A 20,491-nucleotide genomic window follows, 5' to 3' on the forward strand; every position below is an offset into this window, starting at 1 on the left:
TTAAACCATGCCCTTCTCAAGTCCCCCCAGGTGTATCTCCTGCAGAGGCTACATACAAATACTCACATACCATGCCACTTCTGCAGCTTGTAGCTAAACATAGGAGATGACCTGTTTAACCAGACAAGCCCATAACTTGGTCAAGTTCATTCGAGTAGAATTTTCTTTTGTCTGCCTTAAGGAGTATTAAGGAAAGTTGTTTCTAACTTAGAATTTACTTTTCTTGTGACAGGGAAGCTAGTAGCTGATAGCCAGAGGAAAGAAATAATTACTGTGGTTTTCGATGGCTATGGCTACCCTAACTATTATTTTTTTTTCTTTTGTCACTTTTTTCTCCTTGGCTGAGAAAAGTAAAATTTGGGAAAACATGTTGCAAATGCAGAGAAGTGCCAAAGAAGGAAAATTGGATTTAAGCTGCAGATTTGACTTCAGTATCATCTTTCAGAGTCAGTTAAGAAAAGATAAAAATTTCAAGGGTTGTGTAAGCATTTTCTGTTCTCTTTCCAGTTCACAAGTTTCTTTAACCTTCTTTTTGTCCTTTTAGTAACTGAATAGCCTTAGTGACAACATTTGTGACTATTGAAACAAATGATGAATTTCGCCATAGAACTAAAACACTCATTAATACAAGGGGCAAGGCATGTGATAAGTACTTAGCCACTTGAAACTTAGGCAACTTGTTTAAATTTTCAAGTGCGCCTTTATGGACTCAGTTGAAAAAAACTCATCCTTAGTCTATCAGCTACATTACTACATATTGCTTGAAGAACACTTTATCCAGAAAAAAGGGGCACAAATAAAAGTCAGGTTCAAGAAGGTTTCTCAGGTAAGAGGTAGCTTGCTGGCTAATACACTTCCCATTCCAGACAATGCCAGTCATTACTGGAGAAAAGGAAAAGCACCACAAACCCCCATGGCTGGTTCCCTCCTGGTAACTACACAGCAGTCAGTACCTTGGGAAGCCCTCGGTGCTGGAGAACAGGCAGTCGGCTACTGCAGCAGAAGCTTCCATCCTTCAGGAGCAAAACAGGCCTCTCTTGGCTGGTCATTATTCCTGAAACCCCTGTGCTTCCCTGCGTGCTGCAGCCCAGCAGCTCTCTGGTGTGAGGATGCAGCCACTGCCAACCCCAAAAAGAGGAAACAAGAAAGGCATGCTCCCTTTTCACTTCCTGTTGCCCTCATCAGCCCTGAGTGCCTTGTGCCCATTGGTAGGATCCATCCCCACATCAGGTTGTTTTCACCTGTTGTTCTCATTCCAGAGCCTCCCTGCTCAGGTGACTGGAATACTTCCCCATCAAAGACGTACTCATCACTAATTAGGCCCATTGATGTGATATTAAAATTATCCTTCAATGTAAACAGCTGTTGATCCCTGGTAGAGCTGGCTAGAGAGAGCTGACGTGAATCCTAATCCTCTCCCACCTGGGCTAATTCCTTTCTTTGCAAAGTCTCTGACACTTAATGTATATTTTCAGCACCAGCACTTAAGCAATTTTTTTTTTTCTATGCAAGTGTTTTCTTCCAACAAAAGTAAAAAAGTGTGGTTACCCATCACTGCTTGTTCACATGGTACACTCCCCCCCCTCCAAAATAGCTAGAGACAAACTCAGGTAGGGGAAAAACTGGAAGTATGACTGGATTAGGCTTAATGTCTGTTATAAATATTAACTACTGAAAATATTTTAGAAATACATTTAGTTTGACACAATTAGATTATAATGGGAACTATTCACAGATGGAAACATCCTCAATGAATTGTATAGGCTAACTGGCTCCTAAGACATATGGATCTGATGTTAAGATCAGTAGTAATTTCTAGCGCAGTCCTTCACGTTCCTCAATAGGGCACACAGTGTTCCCAGAGCATTAAGAGTGCGTGAGCAGAACTAAGTGCTTAATATTATGCAGTGGACATAGTATCTTGAGCTGAATTAATAGACTAATTTAACATAATAATGACATTTCATACCCTGTTACTGCAGGTTCCCATGATTCCATGAGTCCAGAGCTGATTCATTGCTGGCTTCCAGTTGGTTCACACTCACTGGCACTTCCCAGCCGTGACACACGATGTGTCTCTGCACCCATGTCCATTGCCCGTGTAAAGCTGAGCCCAACCAGCCCGTGTACCGAACACCCCGCTGGGAAAGTGAGCTCATGCTGGGGCAACGAGAGGGAGTCCTGAGAGAAGTGGAAGGTGAATTTATGTCAGTGCTAAGCTACACCAAGAAGTAGGGGGGAGAGTTGGTACTAATTCTTTACCAAAATCACAGAAACCCATGATGATTTGCATAAAGTGCTGGTGCTGCCGTCCTCGGGGAAAATAACTATTCCTTTTGGTGCCTGCGTGGTTCAGAGAGGAAAACAACTCTGACTGCTTATTGTACCTGCAGATTAACTGTCCCCAGTACAATTCCCATGGACTCCAGTGTAGTGTTTCCGGTGCTGCCCAGGCACAGATGACCATTGGCACAGCTTTGGCAGGCGAGGGTTGTAACCCTGCTCCGGGGGAACTGTTGTCCTCACGCGGCTGGGACTCTGGATCGAGGAAGGGCAGCGAGACCAGAAGCGTGGACTTGGACTGCCTTCCTCCGTGGCTTTGTGTTGCCTGCTCCTGCTGCAGGAATGTGTCCTCGGCCACCCAGAGTCTCATTTGTGGTCCTGCAGTGTTTGTTAACTGAGAGCAGGAGAATGGCTACTCTGTGCCTCAGGTGATGAGAATGTGTGGGTGAATATTAGTTCTATCCCCAGTAAAGAATGGCCAATGATTTCAAACTCAGGTTGGTCACATGAAACCCCCGTGTCCATACGGTGAGACTGGAGCTTGCTAAGATGCTGTTGCCCGTTGCTCAGAGGCCTACAGGTGTCTCCTCTAACCTACAGCTGAGCATTAGCTGTCTCCTGGTCTATGCCACGACCTGCTTTTCAGCCTCCGGGCAGAAATGAGGGGTGGCATGACAGAGGCTGCCTCACCTGGCACTGAAATGTTGGTCTTCTGAGGAGGGGTCAGTGCTGTTTGGCAAAGGCACTTTTCCTTCAGACTCTCACACTCGAAATATTGGCACTGAATGGCACCTTGTGCTGGCTCCTGCTGTGAGCAGCGGTATTCCTGTGTCACAAACCGGAACGTGCCATTGCCGGTCCCAGTGCGTTCCAGTTTCCCCATCCTTCAGGCGACGATCAAAATAAAGGACGGTGATGGTGGCACCCCTTTGTGCTGCCAGGCTGTTGTATAGGGGATGGTAAATTACATGGGGGTGACGTGAGAGGTGTGCAAAAAGTTGTGCTGAAATCAGTAGTTCCACCAAACCCTTCTCCCACCACTGTCGCTGCTTTTCCTGCGCAAACACGCACAGATGCACATGTATGTGCAGGTACATTTAGAACCCATACACCCCCCCCAAATTTTGTGTAATAAAGCTCTATATGAATTCAGAGAGGTAGGTTTTTGTTAAGGGAAGCACCCTTTTATATATATACACATCTATTTTTTTTTCCTTCTTTCTATGTACAGCATTTTAGCTATTTTAATGCTGGCACTTGATTCTGAAATACCTTTGTCACCATAATTTTAATAACTTTTTGAGCAGTTGCCAGTTTAATTTTCAGTGCGTGAAAATTGGAGGTAAATTATTTATTACTTCCAGCAAATGTCTTTCACAATTTTATTTAATTTTTTCATCTTTTTTAATGGGTCATAAAATGGCAGTCTTTTATATACTCATAAAACAAGGAGCAAATGAATACTTTGCAAATAGGTTACTGTGGATTGAAATGTCAGCTGTATTTCACAGGGTACGAAATTCTTTAGACCAGAGCTGTAGTGACATATGGCAGTGGGCCACGTTCCTCTTCTCTAACAAGAAAGCAGCAAAGGACATGAAGGAAAGAAAGAATTGCAATTGTTGGGTCTTCTCAAGTTACATTTTTTGGTAAATTACGTATTAGAACGGCCACTGGGCCACAACCAATGCAGTTTAAAGTTGCAAGAGTCTTGTAGTTAACTTTGGTCATAAATAAGAACATTTTTTAAAAGCTCTTTTCAGACTACGTTTTCCAGAATTGATTCCCATCCAGAAAATGATCCTTTACAGCGAAAATACGGGAAAATCCCTTCTACATTGAACAAGGGCTATGAACTGGAAATAAAAAACCCCGCAGTTCTTCCTATGCCAATGAAATAGCTTTAAAAATATGGGCCACTGGAAAATGGCACAAGACCTGTGGTACATAAAAAGCAGCAGAGTTTGTGAGTACCTGCGGAGCGTGTTAATTACACACGCTTATTAGCTCGAGTTCGCTGTCGCTTCGATTGCTCCGTACCCAAGTGCTGTGCCAGGGAGACCAGAGAGAGGGCTGAGCGTCCTGCCTGGCAGCCGTGCGAAGGTGCTGGCCGTGGCACTGCTGTGTACCCAGGAACGGGGCGCAGGGCTGCGCTCGCCTTTCCCTGGAGCTCGTTCCCGCTGAGCTCGGTTCTGTGTTGGTACCGATCAAAGATCATCCAGTTCCAACCCCCCTGCCATGGGCAGAGACACCCTCCACTGCCCCAGGTTGCCCAAAGCCCCATCCAACCTGGCCTGGAACACTGCCAGGGATGGGGCATCTACAACTTCTCTGGGCAACCTGTGTCAGTGCCTCAGCACCCTCAGAGGGAAAAATTTCTTCCTTATATCTCATCTAAATCTCCCCTCTTTCAGCTTAAATCCATTTCCCCTTGTCCTGTCACTACATGCCCTTGTGAAAAAACCCAGGCATGTATTGCCTGTCGAGACCTTTTGAGGCATTTGGGATCACCTCCACCAGGCGGACTGATGGTACCGTCTTAGGGCTGGCTGACCAAGATCTCTGCTGCTCCTTCCCACCTGAGCTAAGCCTGTCATGAAAAATCACAGCACCCTCTCAACCCTTAACATCGTATTCCTCCAGTCTACAGAAAAAAGTATCAGCAAAGGCCCAAAGATTTAGAAATGTTATCTGGCGGCACAGGCTGGTTCAGCTCTTTGCTGGTTTGAGCTTCAATGAAGGAACCTGACGCTCCGAGTACGGACAGTCCCCAGTGGGAAGTGCAGGTGCCCAAAAAATAGAATCATTGCCAAGTGTCATTTTATTTCAAAGTACTGGATGCAGATTGCTGAGCTAAAAGCCTCACACATGTGGACGGTTACTAGTGGACACCAGCTGAATTAATGTATACGTCGTTCTCTTGGATGTTTGTGACAGAGTGAGTGGAAGAAATAGGGCTCCTGTTTTTTGGGACTCCAAATGCGAAGGGGTCACATTGGTACGAATCAGAAGTAGACATAGCCCACCAAACAGGTGGGTGCTTAAGAAGTGAAAAACACGTTTCTTGTACCCTACGGACGTGACAGTTGCAGGAAAGAAGTGATTTTATATGTTGACAGGTTCATCCTTTTGAAGATGAGATAATTATCTGTATGAGTTCACTCGGTGGCTTCTAGAACTGAGCGAGTATGATCCGCTCCTGTGAAAATCTCCAGTGGCTCATCCCTGCAGCTGTGTATCAGAATGGAAGTCGGTAGGGACACTGGTGGTGCCTGCTGCATTGTGTCTGGGCTGGTAGCTGATGTGTTCAGTGAGCCTGTTGCGGGGGATCTTTGTCAGACCGTCTGACAGCTAAAGGTTGGGGGAACGCAGAGCTCAACAGCAGCGAGGGGGCACGTGGCACTGGGGGCTCGGAGCTCGCTCTCGACGCGGTCGGTGGGAGTCAGAGAGCGGTGGGTTCCCGTCTGGACACGTGCGTTATCGGTGCCCTTGGCTGGGGCGCTCCGTAGTGCCAGAACAGCGTACGGAGGCGCTGCGGTGGTGGAAGAGCAGACCTGCTCTCCCCCGAGGGGGACAGGAGCTCGCTCAGCAGCACCCCCAAAAAACACGGGTAAGCTCCCCGTTTGCTGCCTGCACTGACCGGCCCGAGCAGCCCTGCCGTGTGCTTCTGCTCGGTTCGTGGCAAGTTTCTTCCTGGCTGTTTCTGCTGGACTGAGATTTTTGTGCCCCTTCTGAGGAGCTGTTTCCACCGACTCACGCGCTCTAACAGGAATTGTTTGGCATTTACGTGGTGCCCGAGTGTGGCTGTGTTCTGAAGCTAAGGAAAAGAGCTAGAAATGCCGCAGTTGTGTCCCGGTGACCTTCCCTGCTCACCTCACCACCCCTCGGGGACTCGGTTGGGCAGGTCGGGTAAGAGAATGGACTACAGACATCCTGACTAACTGTTTTTCTCCTAAATCCCAGGTAAAATATTTAGATAAGTGCATGCAGCCGGAATGCAGCTCTCAGGCTGGTACAGCGTATCAGCCAAGCAGGAGTTTTTTAGTGGGGCTGGAATTTAAAGCTGCCTTCTCTAGTAAAAGACACTGGTGGTAGTGTTAGCACTTCTCAATCCATCGGAGAATCCCTGTTTGAGTGGAGCTTGTCAGCGGACATAAGGAGAGGCCAGCTCTATGTTGCAAACAGTACGGTGTGAACATGGGCACTAGTCCACTTAGAAATCTTAGGTATTACACAAAATTTTTCATACAACCTAGTGTGAGTTCAAGGAAATATCCACAAGATACCTGGGCAACGATCCTTTTCTTTAGTCATTGCAGGAGGTATATAAGGATCTTAAAGAACATGACGTGTTAAGTTAAAAATCAGAATTACTTGGTGTTCTACGTTTGGGTTTAGAGCAGTTGGAAGGGTTCTTGCCATGCTAGCAGGCTTTGAACCAAGCACTACAGTCCCGATTGCGGCATCAGGCAGGGGGGAGGCACCCAATGTTGAACAAAGCTCAGAAAAAGTAGGAAGGCTGAAAAGCTTTCTTGTTAGGAAACATGACCGCCATGAATGGCCCTTCTTGGGTGTAACCGAGGTCAAAACTCTGTGCAGAGCCTGCGGCGTGTTTCTCTAACTCGTGTTTAAAAACCAAGGCTAACAGGGGAAAATGAAACATTTAAGAGATTAATCCTTTCTCTTCGTATTTAACTGGAAAGTCACCGTCCCAAAATTGTAGTGTGAGCTGAGATTTGTCAGTATTTATGGGCTGAATTCAGTTACTCCCGTCCAACTTGAGATACACTGGGACTCGGGGACAGCTGCACAGTCATAGTTACGGCAGTGCTATGATGGGATGCCAAAGCGTGCGACCCTGGCACGCTGGGAAGAGCCACGTTAACCTAACTGGGCTGTGAGTTAGCGACTCGGACAGGAAAACGCTTGGTGTGATGTCTTTATGCTGCCCAAATCTCCGAAAGGTTTGAGAGTTCCAACAGACAAACTCCTGCAGGGGCACCTGTCAGATCTGGGCTGCGTTTCAGCTGCACGGCGTGTACTTCAGCCTGAGACCCTCTCGCACCGCCAGTAGAACTGTATGTTCTGAAATGTCCCACAGCATTTCTCATTACAGTGGCAAAGCAAAACATTGAAAACAAATAAATAAAAAAGTATGAATTTAAAAAACTCGTCACTCACAAAAGTTTTGGTGTAGTTTGCTGTATTTAGTGTGTGTTGGAAGGGAACGGAAATCAATTTTTTATTTTTAGCTCTTCTGATTCACTTATTCCAGTAATAATTAGAAGTAAATTAGAGTTATTCTTTCTGTTAGATCAATTATTTATAACACAGATCATTTAAAAACGAGTTTAGCGGAAGCAACTTACTTCATTTTTACTAAAACTGAAAAAGAAATTAGCCAAATTAGTTAAAATAGCTTTGAACTCCATATTGACTAAAGCGTTTGTGCCAGAATAAAAATTCATGACATATAAGGTATAAATGATTAATCATTTTAGTTCATGGATATCTATATTTTTCTTTAATTGCGTCTATGTCTGAATCTTGGGAATACCAGCCAGAGAAGCTGAAGAGTCTTCTTATGTTTAACATTCACCATGTGTTGTTTTCTTCCAGGGTTCAGTTGTAGAATGTAAACCACATACTATTTGTATGCAGTGTTTACGTACTATTTATAGAAAGTCTTGACCATTTATAATTATCCGACATTTTTATCCATAATGTCTGCATATGACTAAAGAGATGTCTATGGAACAGACACAACGATTTTATTTTTACAGTCGAACTTCATTTTAAGTAAAACTTTTTGGTGTATTTTGTGCTACATGGACCAGAGCAGGGATCAGCTCTACTCAGATCGCTCGCTTTCCAAACAGAAAGCAGCACGGTGCCTCTGGGAGGCTTTATTATTCATTTCAAGCAGCATAAACTGAGGAAAAGAAAGCTCAGTCTGAAATGACCAAAAATGGTTCTGAAAGCCAGGAGGTCCCACCCTATAGCCGCTAAGTATCTCCAAGGCTTCACGTCATCAGGGGTTTCTAGAAATGGTCACGCCAAGGAGTGACAACAGTTTTGTGATTTCTGCGAAGTCACTTCGGAGGCGCAGCGCAGCCCGGAGGCCCCGGCTCCCGCGCTCCTCCCCCGGAACAGTCCCTGGGGAGCAGCAGGTGCCTCCGCGGCGATACGCGCTTCTACTGACTGTTACAGCTGCTGATTTGCTTCCTGTCTCTTGCTTTCCAGAACTCTGGAAGTTTTGGTGAGTCTGAATGAAGGCCAGTCGTTCATGTCCAGCTCGTTAACCATCACCGCTTCCGAGTGTGTAAGTACCCGTCTGCCACCGTTCCGCGTACAATCCTGAAGCTCAGTCCCGAAGCTCAGTCCCGTCGGCTTTGCGTTGCAGCCCACGCACTGCGCACAGCCCGAGCGCGACAAGTCCCGTTACATGTTTAGAACACGCAAATCCACCTGAAACCGACACCGTGCAGACACATACAGAATACACATCACCTAATGATCCATGATTTTGCCAACAGCCTGTTTCATAACCACCGCTACATGCAACACGGTTTTCAGCTGTTTTGAATTCCCTGACGAAGTGTGTCTGTGGCGTTACAGACAGGATTCTTTTCTGCAGTGATACAAAACAATTCCCTGAAAGCCGTTTGTATCTTAGGAGGATTTTTTTTTGCAGGATTCTGTATTAGTGAAGTATTGCTGTAGGTATCATCCGACACTTCCTAATAACCTGGGAAAGGCATCCCTTGTGTGGCAGGCTTGGAGATGGACCTTTGCTTTCTGACACGGGATCTGTCATAAGGGTTCTGCTTTCTTTGCTGCTGCATCTGTTTTGCTACATGCTTCAGTGGCTGCTGATTGAGACCATGTGCAGAACTATATGTAGAGGGAAAGCCCTGGAATTCTCTCCCTCTCCAAGGCTGCCTCAGCTGGCTCTGCCCTGAGATCCAGGCAGTGTCTGTTCCTTGTCTGTCCGGGGCCTATATTGTTCTATAGCTTGTGAATTGTATTTTTGCTAAATACATCACAACAGATTACTTTACCACAGTGCACAGCTGTGGCTTTCAAAATTTTGGGAAGTTTCCATGCCATCACAGACTTGCTCACTATAAACATAATAATGTCATCGCTATAAATATAATCATGTCATATGTGCCAGGTGTGACACGGTCACCTGCAGTCCCATTCCAGCACAGCTGCACTCAGCAGGACCGGTGGGAGCAGGTGAAGCTGAGCAGGCAGAACCTTAGGACTTCAGCCTGGCTATAGAAGGTGGTTATAATCCTACAGGAGGATACTAGCGCTACGAAACTCCAGATACCTAACTTTGGTGCCTGAACAAGGAGTGTAGGCTCTCAACTCTGTTAATTAGAGGAGATAGTCTTTGTCAAGTTAATTAGAGGAGATAGTCTTTGTCAAAGCACGGGCTGGGGTACGAAAGTTAAGCCCAGGGTTAAGGCAGTGCAAACATCCTGCTATGTTTTTAACATAGGCTGATAAGAAAGAGTTAAAACCAGCTTCTAGCATAAACCGCATACTCAGTGACTTTTCTAACTTAATATATAAAATTTCTAATCTCAGTTTCTGCTCTCCATTAATTTCTCCTGTCTTCTGTAGTATGTAGGCAGGACAGTTAAAATTTGTGCAGTTAGACACAAGACCACCTCGCAGGGATGGAGGTTTTGAAAACATGCTGCGCAGGGATATTGTGTCTCTTCAAATTTAAACACTCATTTAAAGTGTGACTTTAGTGCAGCTTTCCTGTCAGGCGTCGATGCGTTCAGAACAACGGTACCTTCTGCTCATCGTCATGTATTTTTATCGCTCGCCAGTAATTAACTGAAAAGAGAAAAATAGACATTTTTCTTCTGTTAGTTTAAAAACTAAATACTTGGGTAACTGTAGAAATCAGAGTCCTCTCAGTTCAGTCTTCAGTTTCAGGAGGAAAGCCTGCATGAATGGAGAGCTGAAGGAACAGGCACGGCCCAAATCACGTTTCTCTGGCTATGGGGCGGTTGTCACTGGGAAGCATTTCAGCCTCACACCCCAGTGCGCCGAACAGCCTCCCAGCGGGACGGCGTAGGGAGGGTACGGTCGTGGAGGATGCTGCAGACTAACAGTGGATGCTGCTCTCTTTATCTTAGTCCTTTCAGAGAACGCAGCACATGATGAGCCTGCCCCCAGACCCCCTTAAAAATTGCTAAGCTTGCACGGATAGGTAAAACGGGAGCATCGATGCCAAGCAGATCATGCCACGTTGCTGGGCACGGTTCCCTCTGCTCTACCCCAACAGTGCTTCTCTGTGCTCAGAAGTTTTCACTAACAGGAAACAGAATGAGTTCAGATGTGCAATGACAGGAAAAACCATCATACTTCTGACCATTTTTTTTTGTTGTTTTTTGCCTTTCATACATGTTGCAGCAAAGATGACTCCATACACGGAGAACTGCTGTTTCCATAGTAGCAGATGGGCAACTGCAAGAAGTGGGTCACTGCTAGAATTGTTCCACTAATTCTGATAGCTGAGCAGCTGATGGCTAGTCGGTATATGAGAGTTCCGCGCTACAGCCTCCCCTAGCAAACACACATTGCTGCACTGAAAACAAACAAAAACATGTTGCATCTGGGCACCGCGGCGTGCGTCTTAGGGACCTGTTCCTGATAAACGTGTGTGCCTCACTGCACCTACGTGTACTTGGAATAAGGCTCTGTTTCACCTTCTGTTTGCAACGGTCTATCTCCAGTACAACTATTCTCACTTTACGGAATTACTTACGCTGTACTCCAGCCATAGTTATTCCCTGCAGGTCCCTCCTTTCCTTTTTCCCCAGCTGAAGTCTGAATAACTTCCGTTTTCCTAAGGTCACTGTTGCATTTTTCTCAGTGGTGTTCCAACCCAGCACAGCAGCAGGGAGCACCAAGCGCAAGAATAAAAGCCCCTGCAGGATGGGGGTTTGAGGGGAGATGGGCTGCTTGTTTCTTCGTTAAAAGCAGTATTACTGGTGGCAGTGACACTCGTTGAGAATTCCTTAGAATGGTGGCTTCAGGTTCAAACAGCACCACTACAGGACTTAGTGTGCTACAGTCTGTACGGTGTGAATGCCCCGGATGTGTGGGCAGTAAGTGTGAAAGCCTTATCTATGTGCTGTTAGCAGAGATTCCTCAAAATTCCCCCAGCCCACTGGAGCAAGTTGTGCCTGTTACACATGACTGCACGACTTATTTTGAACTTAGGTTTACAGGTAGGCAGGAAGAAGTTTTCCAATTTTGTCATTTTCACTGTGGTATGTCCATCAGTTCTGCTGTGTTCAGCCCCTCCGAACACCTGAGACTTGCAGGGCCCAGAATATGTAGGGAATGAGAAAGATGAACAGCGTCTCACCACCTCCTCCCTCTTTTCGTGCTGATACATCCTTCACGGTGACACGCAGCTCCTGCTGAAACCTCCTTCCGTACCTTCTGCCTAACTGGTGGCACTGAGCAGACTTACAAAGGAGAGTGTCACTGAACTTGCACCAAATACGAATTTGGCCCAAGACCCCCTTCTTGATCCTTTGTGAGGAGTTTCTCTGTTGGCAAGAATAGGATCTGACCAGTGGGAACAAGTTGTTTGGGATTCCTATCAGCTCTTTTGGGGTGAGTGGGAAAACCAGGCAGCAGTTATTTGCAACAAGCACTGACCTTGTTTTTCTGCTTTCTCTGCAGTCCAGCGGAGTAGCAGCGCTCATTGCTGTTCTCGTGCTGCTACTGTTAGTGGCACTCGGTCTGCTCTGGTGGTTCTGGCCCCTCTGCTGCAAAGTGGTGAGTAGAGACTATGAGAAAAAGTCACTGGATGCGTGCCTCGTGATTACCACTCGTACCGTGTTGGGAAACACAGATACCATAGGAAGCGGGTTAAGGAGAGCTACACGTGACATATGGCATCTGTTGAGGGAGTTTTCTTTCATGAGCGATGTGCAATAAATGGGAGAAGAGACCAGCTTCAACACTGGACTGGACTCTCTTAGCAGCACTCTGGTTTTCTGAGTCCGGGCACATGAGCCATGCTGGTGTGCTGCCTGTTGGTTTTCTACTGAGCGAGCACCTTTTACATTTCTGTGCAATTTTTGATAAAAGCCTTTTCTCCATCATTTGAACGTTGATGGCCATAATGGTATGCAGATGTTACCCTGAAATCAAGGACCTTTTTAAAAGCGCTATCACTCAGATGGGTATTTGTAGTCCATTATGGGCTCTCCAGTTGGAAATCCCGATTGTTTTAGTAATCCCTCGCACTCGTTGCATCTCTCTTGTGCATCTCTCTTCATCTGAGCGCGCTCTTTATTCTTCCTGCAGCAGACGAGGCCGTTTCACCAACTCTCCTTCCGTTTCCCTGCCTGCTGGGGGTTTTTGATTGGTCAAGTTTATTATTCAGCCAGTTCAGTGACAGCGCTGTGGACTGGGAAGTGGAGATTGCTTCCAGGCTGTTACTGGATTTTCTTGTCTTGTCTCAAGCTTACGGAACCCAGGGCAGCAGAGGAACTGGCCTTCTCGCCTGACCGTGCCGAAGCCCACGTAATCACAAGCTTTGGTGCAGTCCTTCAGGCTCCAGGGACAGGACCCGTCTGCATCCTCATAGTCTGGGGCGAGAACTATGAGCTCTTCTCTAATAAAAAAACCTCTTTTCTGTCTTGTTCTCCACAGTCCTGACCCCTCAGAAATCTAGGGAGGGTGTCTGTTAGTCGTCTGACTCCAACCTTATTTTGTATCATACGCCTTCCTGTGGAAAAGGGAAATTCAAAATCAGTAAGAAGAAAGCTTCTTGTTTTCTTATTTTAAAATAATTGGCTAACCTTGATTCACAGACCTCTCTTCACCCTTCTTTGTTTCTACACTTTCTGTCTGCAAAAAGCAGCTACTGGTAGGCATTTCACGTAGCTCAGTTAGCTGGGGCAGGGTGAGAGGAAGATGGAGGAAATGTGGGAAATTATATTGCAGCAGACTTATGCTGGTAGAAAAGCAAACATTTTGTGCTTCAAAGTCTAGTTATTTTAAAAATACTTATGTTAAATACAATTTAAATCCTTAAGTGAAGCCAAGTAACTTTTTTTTCCAGTGTCTCCTGTCAGCTAATTACAGACATCCTTTGGAGTGAGTTGTTTAATTACTCGTTCATGGTTGTCGAGAGGGATCATCCTATCCTTTCTCAAGAGCTGCTTTTCTGAAAGCAGCTGCTTTTCTTTTGTCTTTTTCCTGACCTGTCAGTTTTCTTTTCTTTTTTTTTTTTTTTTTTAGACAAACACTCTTCCTTTTGCGTTGAATGATATCAGGAAACCCAATTTCCTTCAGTTTGTCAGAGCTCTCGGAATGAGTCACCTCACTAAAACTCTGGGTTTTGTCACGAGCTGAATACGACTGTCAGAACATAATCCACGCACCTCCAATTCATGTCAGCCCGGAGTCAGTGGGACAGCCACAGCTGGAAGTACAGTGGATCACATCGTACTCAGCTGCGCGTACAGTTCTAATCGTTTGCCAAGTGGATGTTTGTTTGTATCAGCATCAGGTTTACACACATGCAACCTAGTGGAAAAAAACCCAAATACTCTTCACATTGGTCAGTGTTGAGAAGTGAGTGCTCGTCAGTGGTCAGTTCCCGTGCTCTAGTAAAACTTAATTGAGTGACTGCAGTATCTGTCCCTTGAGAGCAGGAATTCTCTTTCCAGTGATGACTCTGTAATGACAGTCACTAAGGAGCTTCCTGGATTTTTTTATGTCCAAGTCCTACATAAAAACAAGTTGAATGTATAGTTCTATAGCATTAATTTCCAGCCCTTTTGGTAGTATGACGCCAGTCTAATACATGACAATACTAGCTGCACCAGCCTACGCCTGTTTTAAGTGAAAAGAGTTCAGTTTGCAGCACAGGTGGGCACCAACGCTTCATGCAGAGCCGTGCAGGGTACACCCAGGCTCAGACCCAGTTTACTGGAACAGATGCCCTTTGTAATGAATTGCAGAGCAAAGACACTGCTCTGGTTGCCAAAGAAGCACCGTGGCATTAAGGCAGGGCGCTGTCTGGGCTGATCTCCTGCGTGGAGCCACATCTGCACAAAGAGCTGCGCCGAGGTGGGAGAAAACATCCCTTGGTTCTGACTTACCTTGTGCCGTTCCTCCCGGATGTTTACTTTAAGGATAGTAACTTACCCTCTGCGTCTTTTCTGGATAGTGGTCCGTGCAGGAGCAGTTGGCTATTTCCAGGGAAGTCTTGAGCTGTGGATTGATCAGATATGTCTAAGCAGCAGCCCGACTTCTCTGGGAGCAATAAAACCACGGCACTTGAATTGTTAGTGCCCTCTGTTGTTTCCTGCCACCTCTCATGGATATTACTTGTTTCTTTAAAAAGAAAAGGTATTTTGGGACTCAACTGCTACAACAACATCAAGTTCCAAAACCACATACTGTTCTGTGGCATTCAATTATTATTACCCAGCTGGCTTGAATTGAAAATAATTAACTAATTAACTAAGGTATAGACCCTGCCTACAAAAGGCAGGCCCTTTGCTCCTGGCTGTATAAGATGCCATGGCATCGTTGGGGCTGCAGCCCAGGCTGGTGAGCAACAGCTGGTGACCCTGATGTGGTACGAACACAAGAGACCCTGAGGACCCCAACTTCCTTGCCTGAGCCCAGAGCCCGAGAGAGAGTCCTTCGGTGAAGAAGGTAAAGCCACAAGCCCTGATGTGACATTCGCGGGAGGGAAGTGTGCTGGAGTTGGAATGAATGAACTGGGTCTCTGCTCACTGCAAAGCCTTCTTGAAAACACCTTTGAAAACCAAAAGCTTTAAAACAAAAAGGGGAAATTGTGGCATCCAATTATTATTACCCAGCTGGCTTGAATTGAATATAATTAACTAATTAACTAAGGTACAGACCCTGCCTACAAAAGGTGGCCCATTTCCTCCTGGCTGTGGAAGATGCCATGGCATCCTTGGAGCTGCAGCCCAGGCTGGTGAGCAACACTGTCCCACCAAATGAATTACCAAATATTGACCTTTTCTTTTTGTTACAATGTCTGTTTTCTCAGATCATTATGCTGTCCTTCATGTCTTTGCCCTCTCTCCTGCACCTGAAGTTCTCACAGTATGTGCTGGTGCCACTTCTGGCTATGGGGTTTTGGGCTTTGGTGCCAGGATCCTGGACAAGAGAGACAGCACATTAGGACTTTCTCTTCTCTGAGTCCGCTTCCCCGGTGGAGCGGAGCATCTGGTTTCATGGCACAAAAGAACAGGAGCAAGGAAGAAGGCAGGGTCCTTAAACCTTGTAAGCCTCCCCTGCTTCAGAATCAAATGGAAGAGAGGGAGGCAAAAGGTGTTGTGGGCAGAGCAGAGGAGTGCCAGGAACGCCCAGAGCGGCGGGAGCGTGCAGTCCCTGCTGCGGGCGGCTGGGCGCTCCGTCCTTGCCAGGTGCAGCCTTGACAGTGGTCCTTGCACCCCACAGGTTGGGTAGAGGGACTCCTTTTGCTTTTTCTTCCTCCCTGCCCCTCCTCCTGTTGTAAGGCAGTTCACTGCTGACAGTTCTTTCGCTTCTCCCTCACTATCAGAACATATGATGGCATCAAGCTGGCTGCAGGCTCTGGTGCTGACATTTCCTAATGCCCACATCACGCGAACATTTGAGAAGTGTTAATGAGCAGATCAAAGGGACCGTTGCCTGAAGCAACTAACTTTTTTCTTGCTTCCTTGTTTTTTTAAGAAATCGGCTCTCCTCCAAACTCAAGCCTTCATTCTTTGCAGCTAAACAAATGAGATGCAGCCTTGCCTGGTGACGATGGTAATAAAGGAAAACAAAACAGAACAGAATTAGGAAGTGATCTCTCTCTACGTGGGGTTAATGAGGCAGCAGCGTTATTCAGTCTTCCGTATTTAAACGATCTGAAGCAAGCTCAGGAAAAGTTAATTTGCAATATTATGATCTTCACTATGTGCAGTTTCATGCCACATTTGCGTTGTTTTCTGCCGAAGCTGCCCGGGTTCCTCTGTTTTCTCTCTTAAAAACAGCTTTCTATGGATTTCACTTGAAACATCACGAGGCTGGAAACAATCGTTGTGAGCGTGCAGGAGAGTGAGAAGAGCGCGTGGAGGAGCCTGTGCAAACATAAGGATGCAGGCATTTACATTCCACTGCTGTCAGCAGGGCTGAGTATCTGCTACTCAGCGCAGATTATTTTCTCACACCGCTGTCACATTTAAAACAAGTTTCATCTTTTGAAGCTATTAGAAGTAGCAGCTAATTAATGTATTGCTTAGCTTCAGATCAAGCTTGCCCTGTAACTTCGGGGAGTTTAGCGGCTGGCACAGGACTGGATCTTTTGTTCAGTGAGTCAAACAAAAACTGTCATGGACTCGTGACTTTTGAAGCCCAGAGAGGTCCCAACAGTACAGTTTTTCGCAGTTCATTGGGACAGAAATTTGATTCTGTAAACATCAACAGGCGTAGGCACCAAGTCAACTTGAGGGTCACAAGGAAGTGTACTATGCGATTTGTCTTTGCCCGGGAGAGAAGGCAAAACTGAAAAATAGCAGAAAATTCCAGGAAGTGGAGCGATAATACTGTTTAATATGTAATTACAGAAATCCACAACCTAGCTAGGTCCTTTTCCCCTGTAGAGCTCGTAATCTTGGCAGCGAAATATACTTTTTTGAGATAATCGTTAAAAACAGGCAAAAGGGAAATAAGAATGGAAATTAAATAAGGGAAGGTGACCCTTAATTGTTTCAAGTACTGTCTTTTAATTGCTTTCATTGAAAATTACTTCTTGCTTCGGAAAGTCTTGCTCAACATCCAGGTATCTCTCTGAATCTGTGTCATGATACTTCTGTGGTGTTGATTGTTGTAATGTCAGGGCAGTAATTCCAATCTCGCTTTCAGGAATGTTTTGCTAATTCAATGATAGATTTCTGTTAAGTATTCTGAAAATTCCTGACAGATGGGAAGAAAAAGAGTTCAGAAATATTTAAAGAAAAGTAATTTCTGGTATGCTTCTGCAACACCGTAGCACCAAAGGGATGTCTGGTTCAAATCCAGAGTTGACTCTCCCATCCACTCCAAGTACTCTGAGCCTCCTGGATGAACAATTCAGTATCTTGAACCTGAAGCGCTGTGGGAAAACGTTTCCAAGGGTGCTGCAACTTATTTCTCTTATTTGATAGAATTCCTGTATCCAGTGCTGAAAGTCCGTGGCTTGTTTAGGCAGTAACTAGCAACTATCTTGGTGGCACTGTGACTTGAAGTGTAAATCAAGAAGGAAAACTTGTGATTATTGGTGAAGAAAAACATGTTTTTTTATGTTTGGTGCTATATGTCTGCGCAGTGACATTATTTACAGGCAGTGGTAGAGTACATGAAGGTACTATCATTAATAGGACAGAGTTAATAAAAGGGGACATGTTTCAATGGAGGTACTTAATCATGTATTAGGAGATTTCAGTGTTTGTCATCATGGATGGTTTTGATTGTGTTTGTGTAATACTAAGGAATAGCAGAAACAGACTCCTTTATTTTCATGGGCTATTTTCTAGTCATTTCTATACACTGTTCAAGCACAGAAATTGACTTGGTAACACCAAAATACTTGTTTCTAGCTTACAAACCTGCTTTTCTTGTGGAGGAATGGCCGTGCGTTTAGTCTTCATCATTTAAGAGAGTCACTGCTGTCCGTCTCCCCTCCCAGTACTTTTCAGTGGCTTCCTGTCAGTAGCGGGGAACTCCCCAAGATGTACAGTATGTAGTGAGAAAGGGAACAGGAGGAAACTGTAGGTAGAGGTTTAAATAAAGGTCTAAGTGAATTATCCCAAAACAGGCTTTATCCAGAAGCAGTTTAAGCAACTCTGTGAACGTACCTCCCACTTGCAGGCACTCCACGCTGAACAGTCCAGGAGCTACATACTTAAGTTATTAGATCTGAAATGTGAGATCTGTGGAAATGATCTGCATGTCTAGAGGTGAAGCCTGAGCCACCAGAAGGCATTTCACACTTGTCATTGGGCCAGGAATTATCCAGCAGCATGGCACAAGGAAGCAGGCTTCTTGGCCCAAGACTCTGCAAGACCTCACTTAGACCTCGGGATGCTTTTCCTCCCAGGCTTGCTAATTAACTCCATAGGGTTTCATCACTGGCTATTACTTAGAATGACTGAGTCTCATCCGGTCAGGAAGCAAAGTGGCAGACACGTCTGCCCAAAGAGTGTCTGCCAGTCAATTGATGTTATTTTCTATTAGATGGATGGTGTTAATTTCCAGAAGGCCTTGATAATCGATACCCACGGGACCTGGCAGCAGCGGCTGCCAGTCTGCAAGCAGATGTGGGCGACTCAGATGGAAACAGTTCACTCTTAAAATTGTCTGTTGGCTTTTGGATGCTGCCAGTGTTCATTCCTTACGCTTTTATGTGTTTCGCTCTTTCAGGTCATCAAAGATCCCCCTCCACCTCCGCCAGCTCCAAAAGAGGTACGGTACGATGGCGCTCTGCTCCTGACACTGCTTACGTCACAGCGCTCCTTGTGCTTCCCCGTGTTGTGTGAATCCGGCTCTTTGTCCTAGTTGCTGAAAAAGAAAGACCTTGTCCCGTGGGAAGCCCTAAGCTGAGAGCGGGATGGCCAAAGTCCAGATCTCTGTTCTGTCTCAGTCATCTCAGTGAGGCACGAATTAAGCCTGAATCCACAGAAATATTTAGGGGCTTTATCCCAAGACGGTTGAACATGATTTTTCCCATTCTGCAGCGAAAGCAGAAAGACTGAGCAGTGCTGGTGTAACTCTCTAAAGATTCACATCTGACTCAAACCACGTTTCCCCGCGGCTTGAGCATTCCCGATGCTCCGAGCCCTCACCAGGGCCTTTCCCTCCCTCTTATGGGCAGTAACGCACTAGAGGAGCTTCTGGTGTCCTCAGTATTTTGGCCATGTGGTCTTGAGCGTGCTGTGGCTGCGCGGAGGCCGCCGGAGCCAGTGTGCCAAAGGTTGGCTTTGGGAGCCGCCAGCGGCTGCGTAACCTTTATCTGCGGCTCTGCTGAATCCAAATGAGGAGAGCTGATGGTCTGGCTCTTGGAAGGCATTATGTTTTCTGTAGAATAAGCCCCTGCAGATCGTTTTCTTTGTGTGTTTTGCTTATTTTTATTACTGGAAAGGAAATGGACGAGGCAAAGGAATGACTGTCAGTGGAATACACAGTTAGATTCCCCTCTGGGCTTTCCTAACAGTTGCCACCAAATGCTTTTCCCATCCAAAGCATTTAAAAATATCTCCAAACATGACCACGTCTTGTTTGGAAATTGGTAAATGCTTGGGGAACCTAAGTATTTGATCTTTCACACCTAAGAAGGGAAAACTTACTCTCTGTGAACTCTGGTGAAATATACTAAGAAGACACCTAGTGGAAAAAAAAAAGGATCTTTTTAAAGTAAATGTTATTTGACTTTATCAACAGGAAGAAGAAGAAGAGCCCTTGCCTACCAAGAAATGGCCTACAGTGGATGCTTCCTACTATGGTGGACGAGGAGTTGGAGGAATTAAAAGGATGGAGGTTGGTACGATACGGAGGTGCGGATTCACCAAAATGCTGCCCATGGTGGAAACCAAGACTCTTAAAGTCTACTGAAAATACAAGGGCATAATGTGTGCTTCCCTCCCAGTGACATAAGCCTTGTAAAATTTGTTCCTGTATCGAACAATTTTGACCTTGCCTCTGAAAGAACAGCTTTCAGTAGTTCCATTTGACTGGAACTTTAAATAGCTGCCTCAAGACATGCTCTTTACATCAAGCTAATGAGAAGGAGAGAGTGAGAGCCTTTTCTGAATGTTTTGGAAGAAATTACAGTGAAACATAAGTCCTCCAAGTGTGGGCCAGCCAAATGCGCTGACAATGGTGACGCTAAGGAGAGGCTTGATCCCAGAGGAACTCACAGCGACAACAGTGCTTGTCTTTGAAGAGACACGATAGCATCATGTTAATTAAAACAGAATGAAAAATGTGCATCCTTATGGGCACGTCCTTATGTCACATTTTATAGTCAAGTCAGCCTTTGTAGAGTTTGCAAAGCGACTTTCTGCGGTTTTAAAGTTCAGTCTAGGAAATTGCCTCTGTCTGAAATATCCACCTAGGCCAGGCTGATGTATCTTGATGAAACTTTAAAGGTATTGGCCCAAGAATTGGC

General features: G+C 45.6%; 1 protein-coding gene across 1 annotated transcript in view; it reads left to right on the forward strand.

Annotated features, from left to right (window-relative positions):
- ANTXR2 (ANTXR cell adhesion molecule 2) overlaps window positions 1-20,491 on the forward strand; it is a 67,065-nt gene that overhangs the window by 41,961 nt on the left and 4,613 nt on the right. The window contains exons 11-14 of the mRNA XM_086611955.1: window positions 8,527-8,605; window positions 12,007-12,102; window positions 18,748-18,789; window positions 19,765-19,860. Coding sequence (XP_086468081.1) covers window positions 8,527-8,605; window positions 12,007-12,102; window positions 18,748-18,789; window positions 19,765-19,860 — 313 coding nt within the window. The remainder of the gene's footprint in view (window positions 1-8,526; window positions 8,606-12,006; window positions 12,103-18,747; window positions 18,790-19,764; window positions 19,861-20,491) is intronic.

This window comes from Tauraco erythrolophus, chromosome 5, assembly GCF_009769465.1.
Source record: "Tauraco erythrolophus isolate bTauEry1 chromosome 5, bTauEry1.pri, whole genome shotgun sequence".
Taxonomy (NCBI): domain Eukaryota; kingdom Metazoa; phylum Chordata; class Aves; order Musophagiformes; family Musophagidae; genus Tauraco; species Tauraco erythrolophus.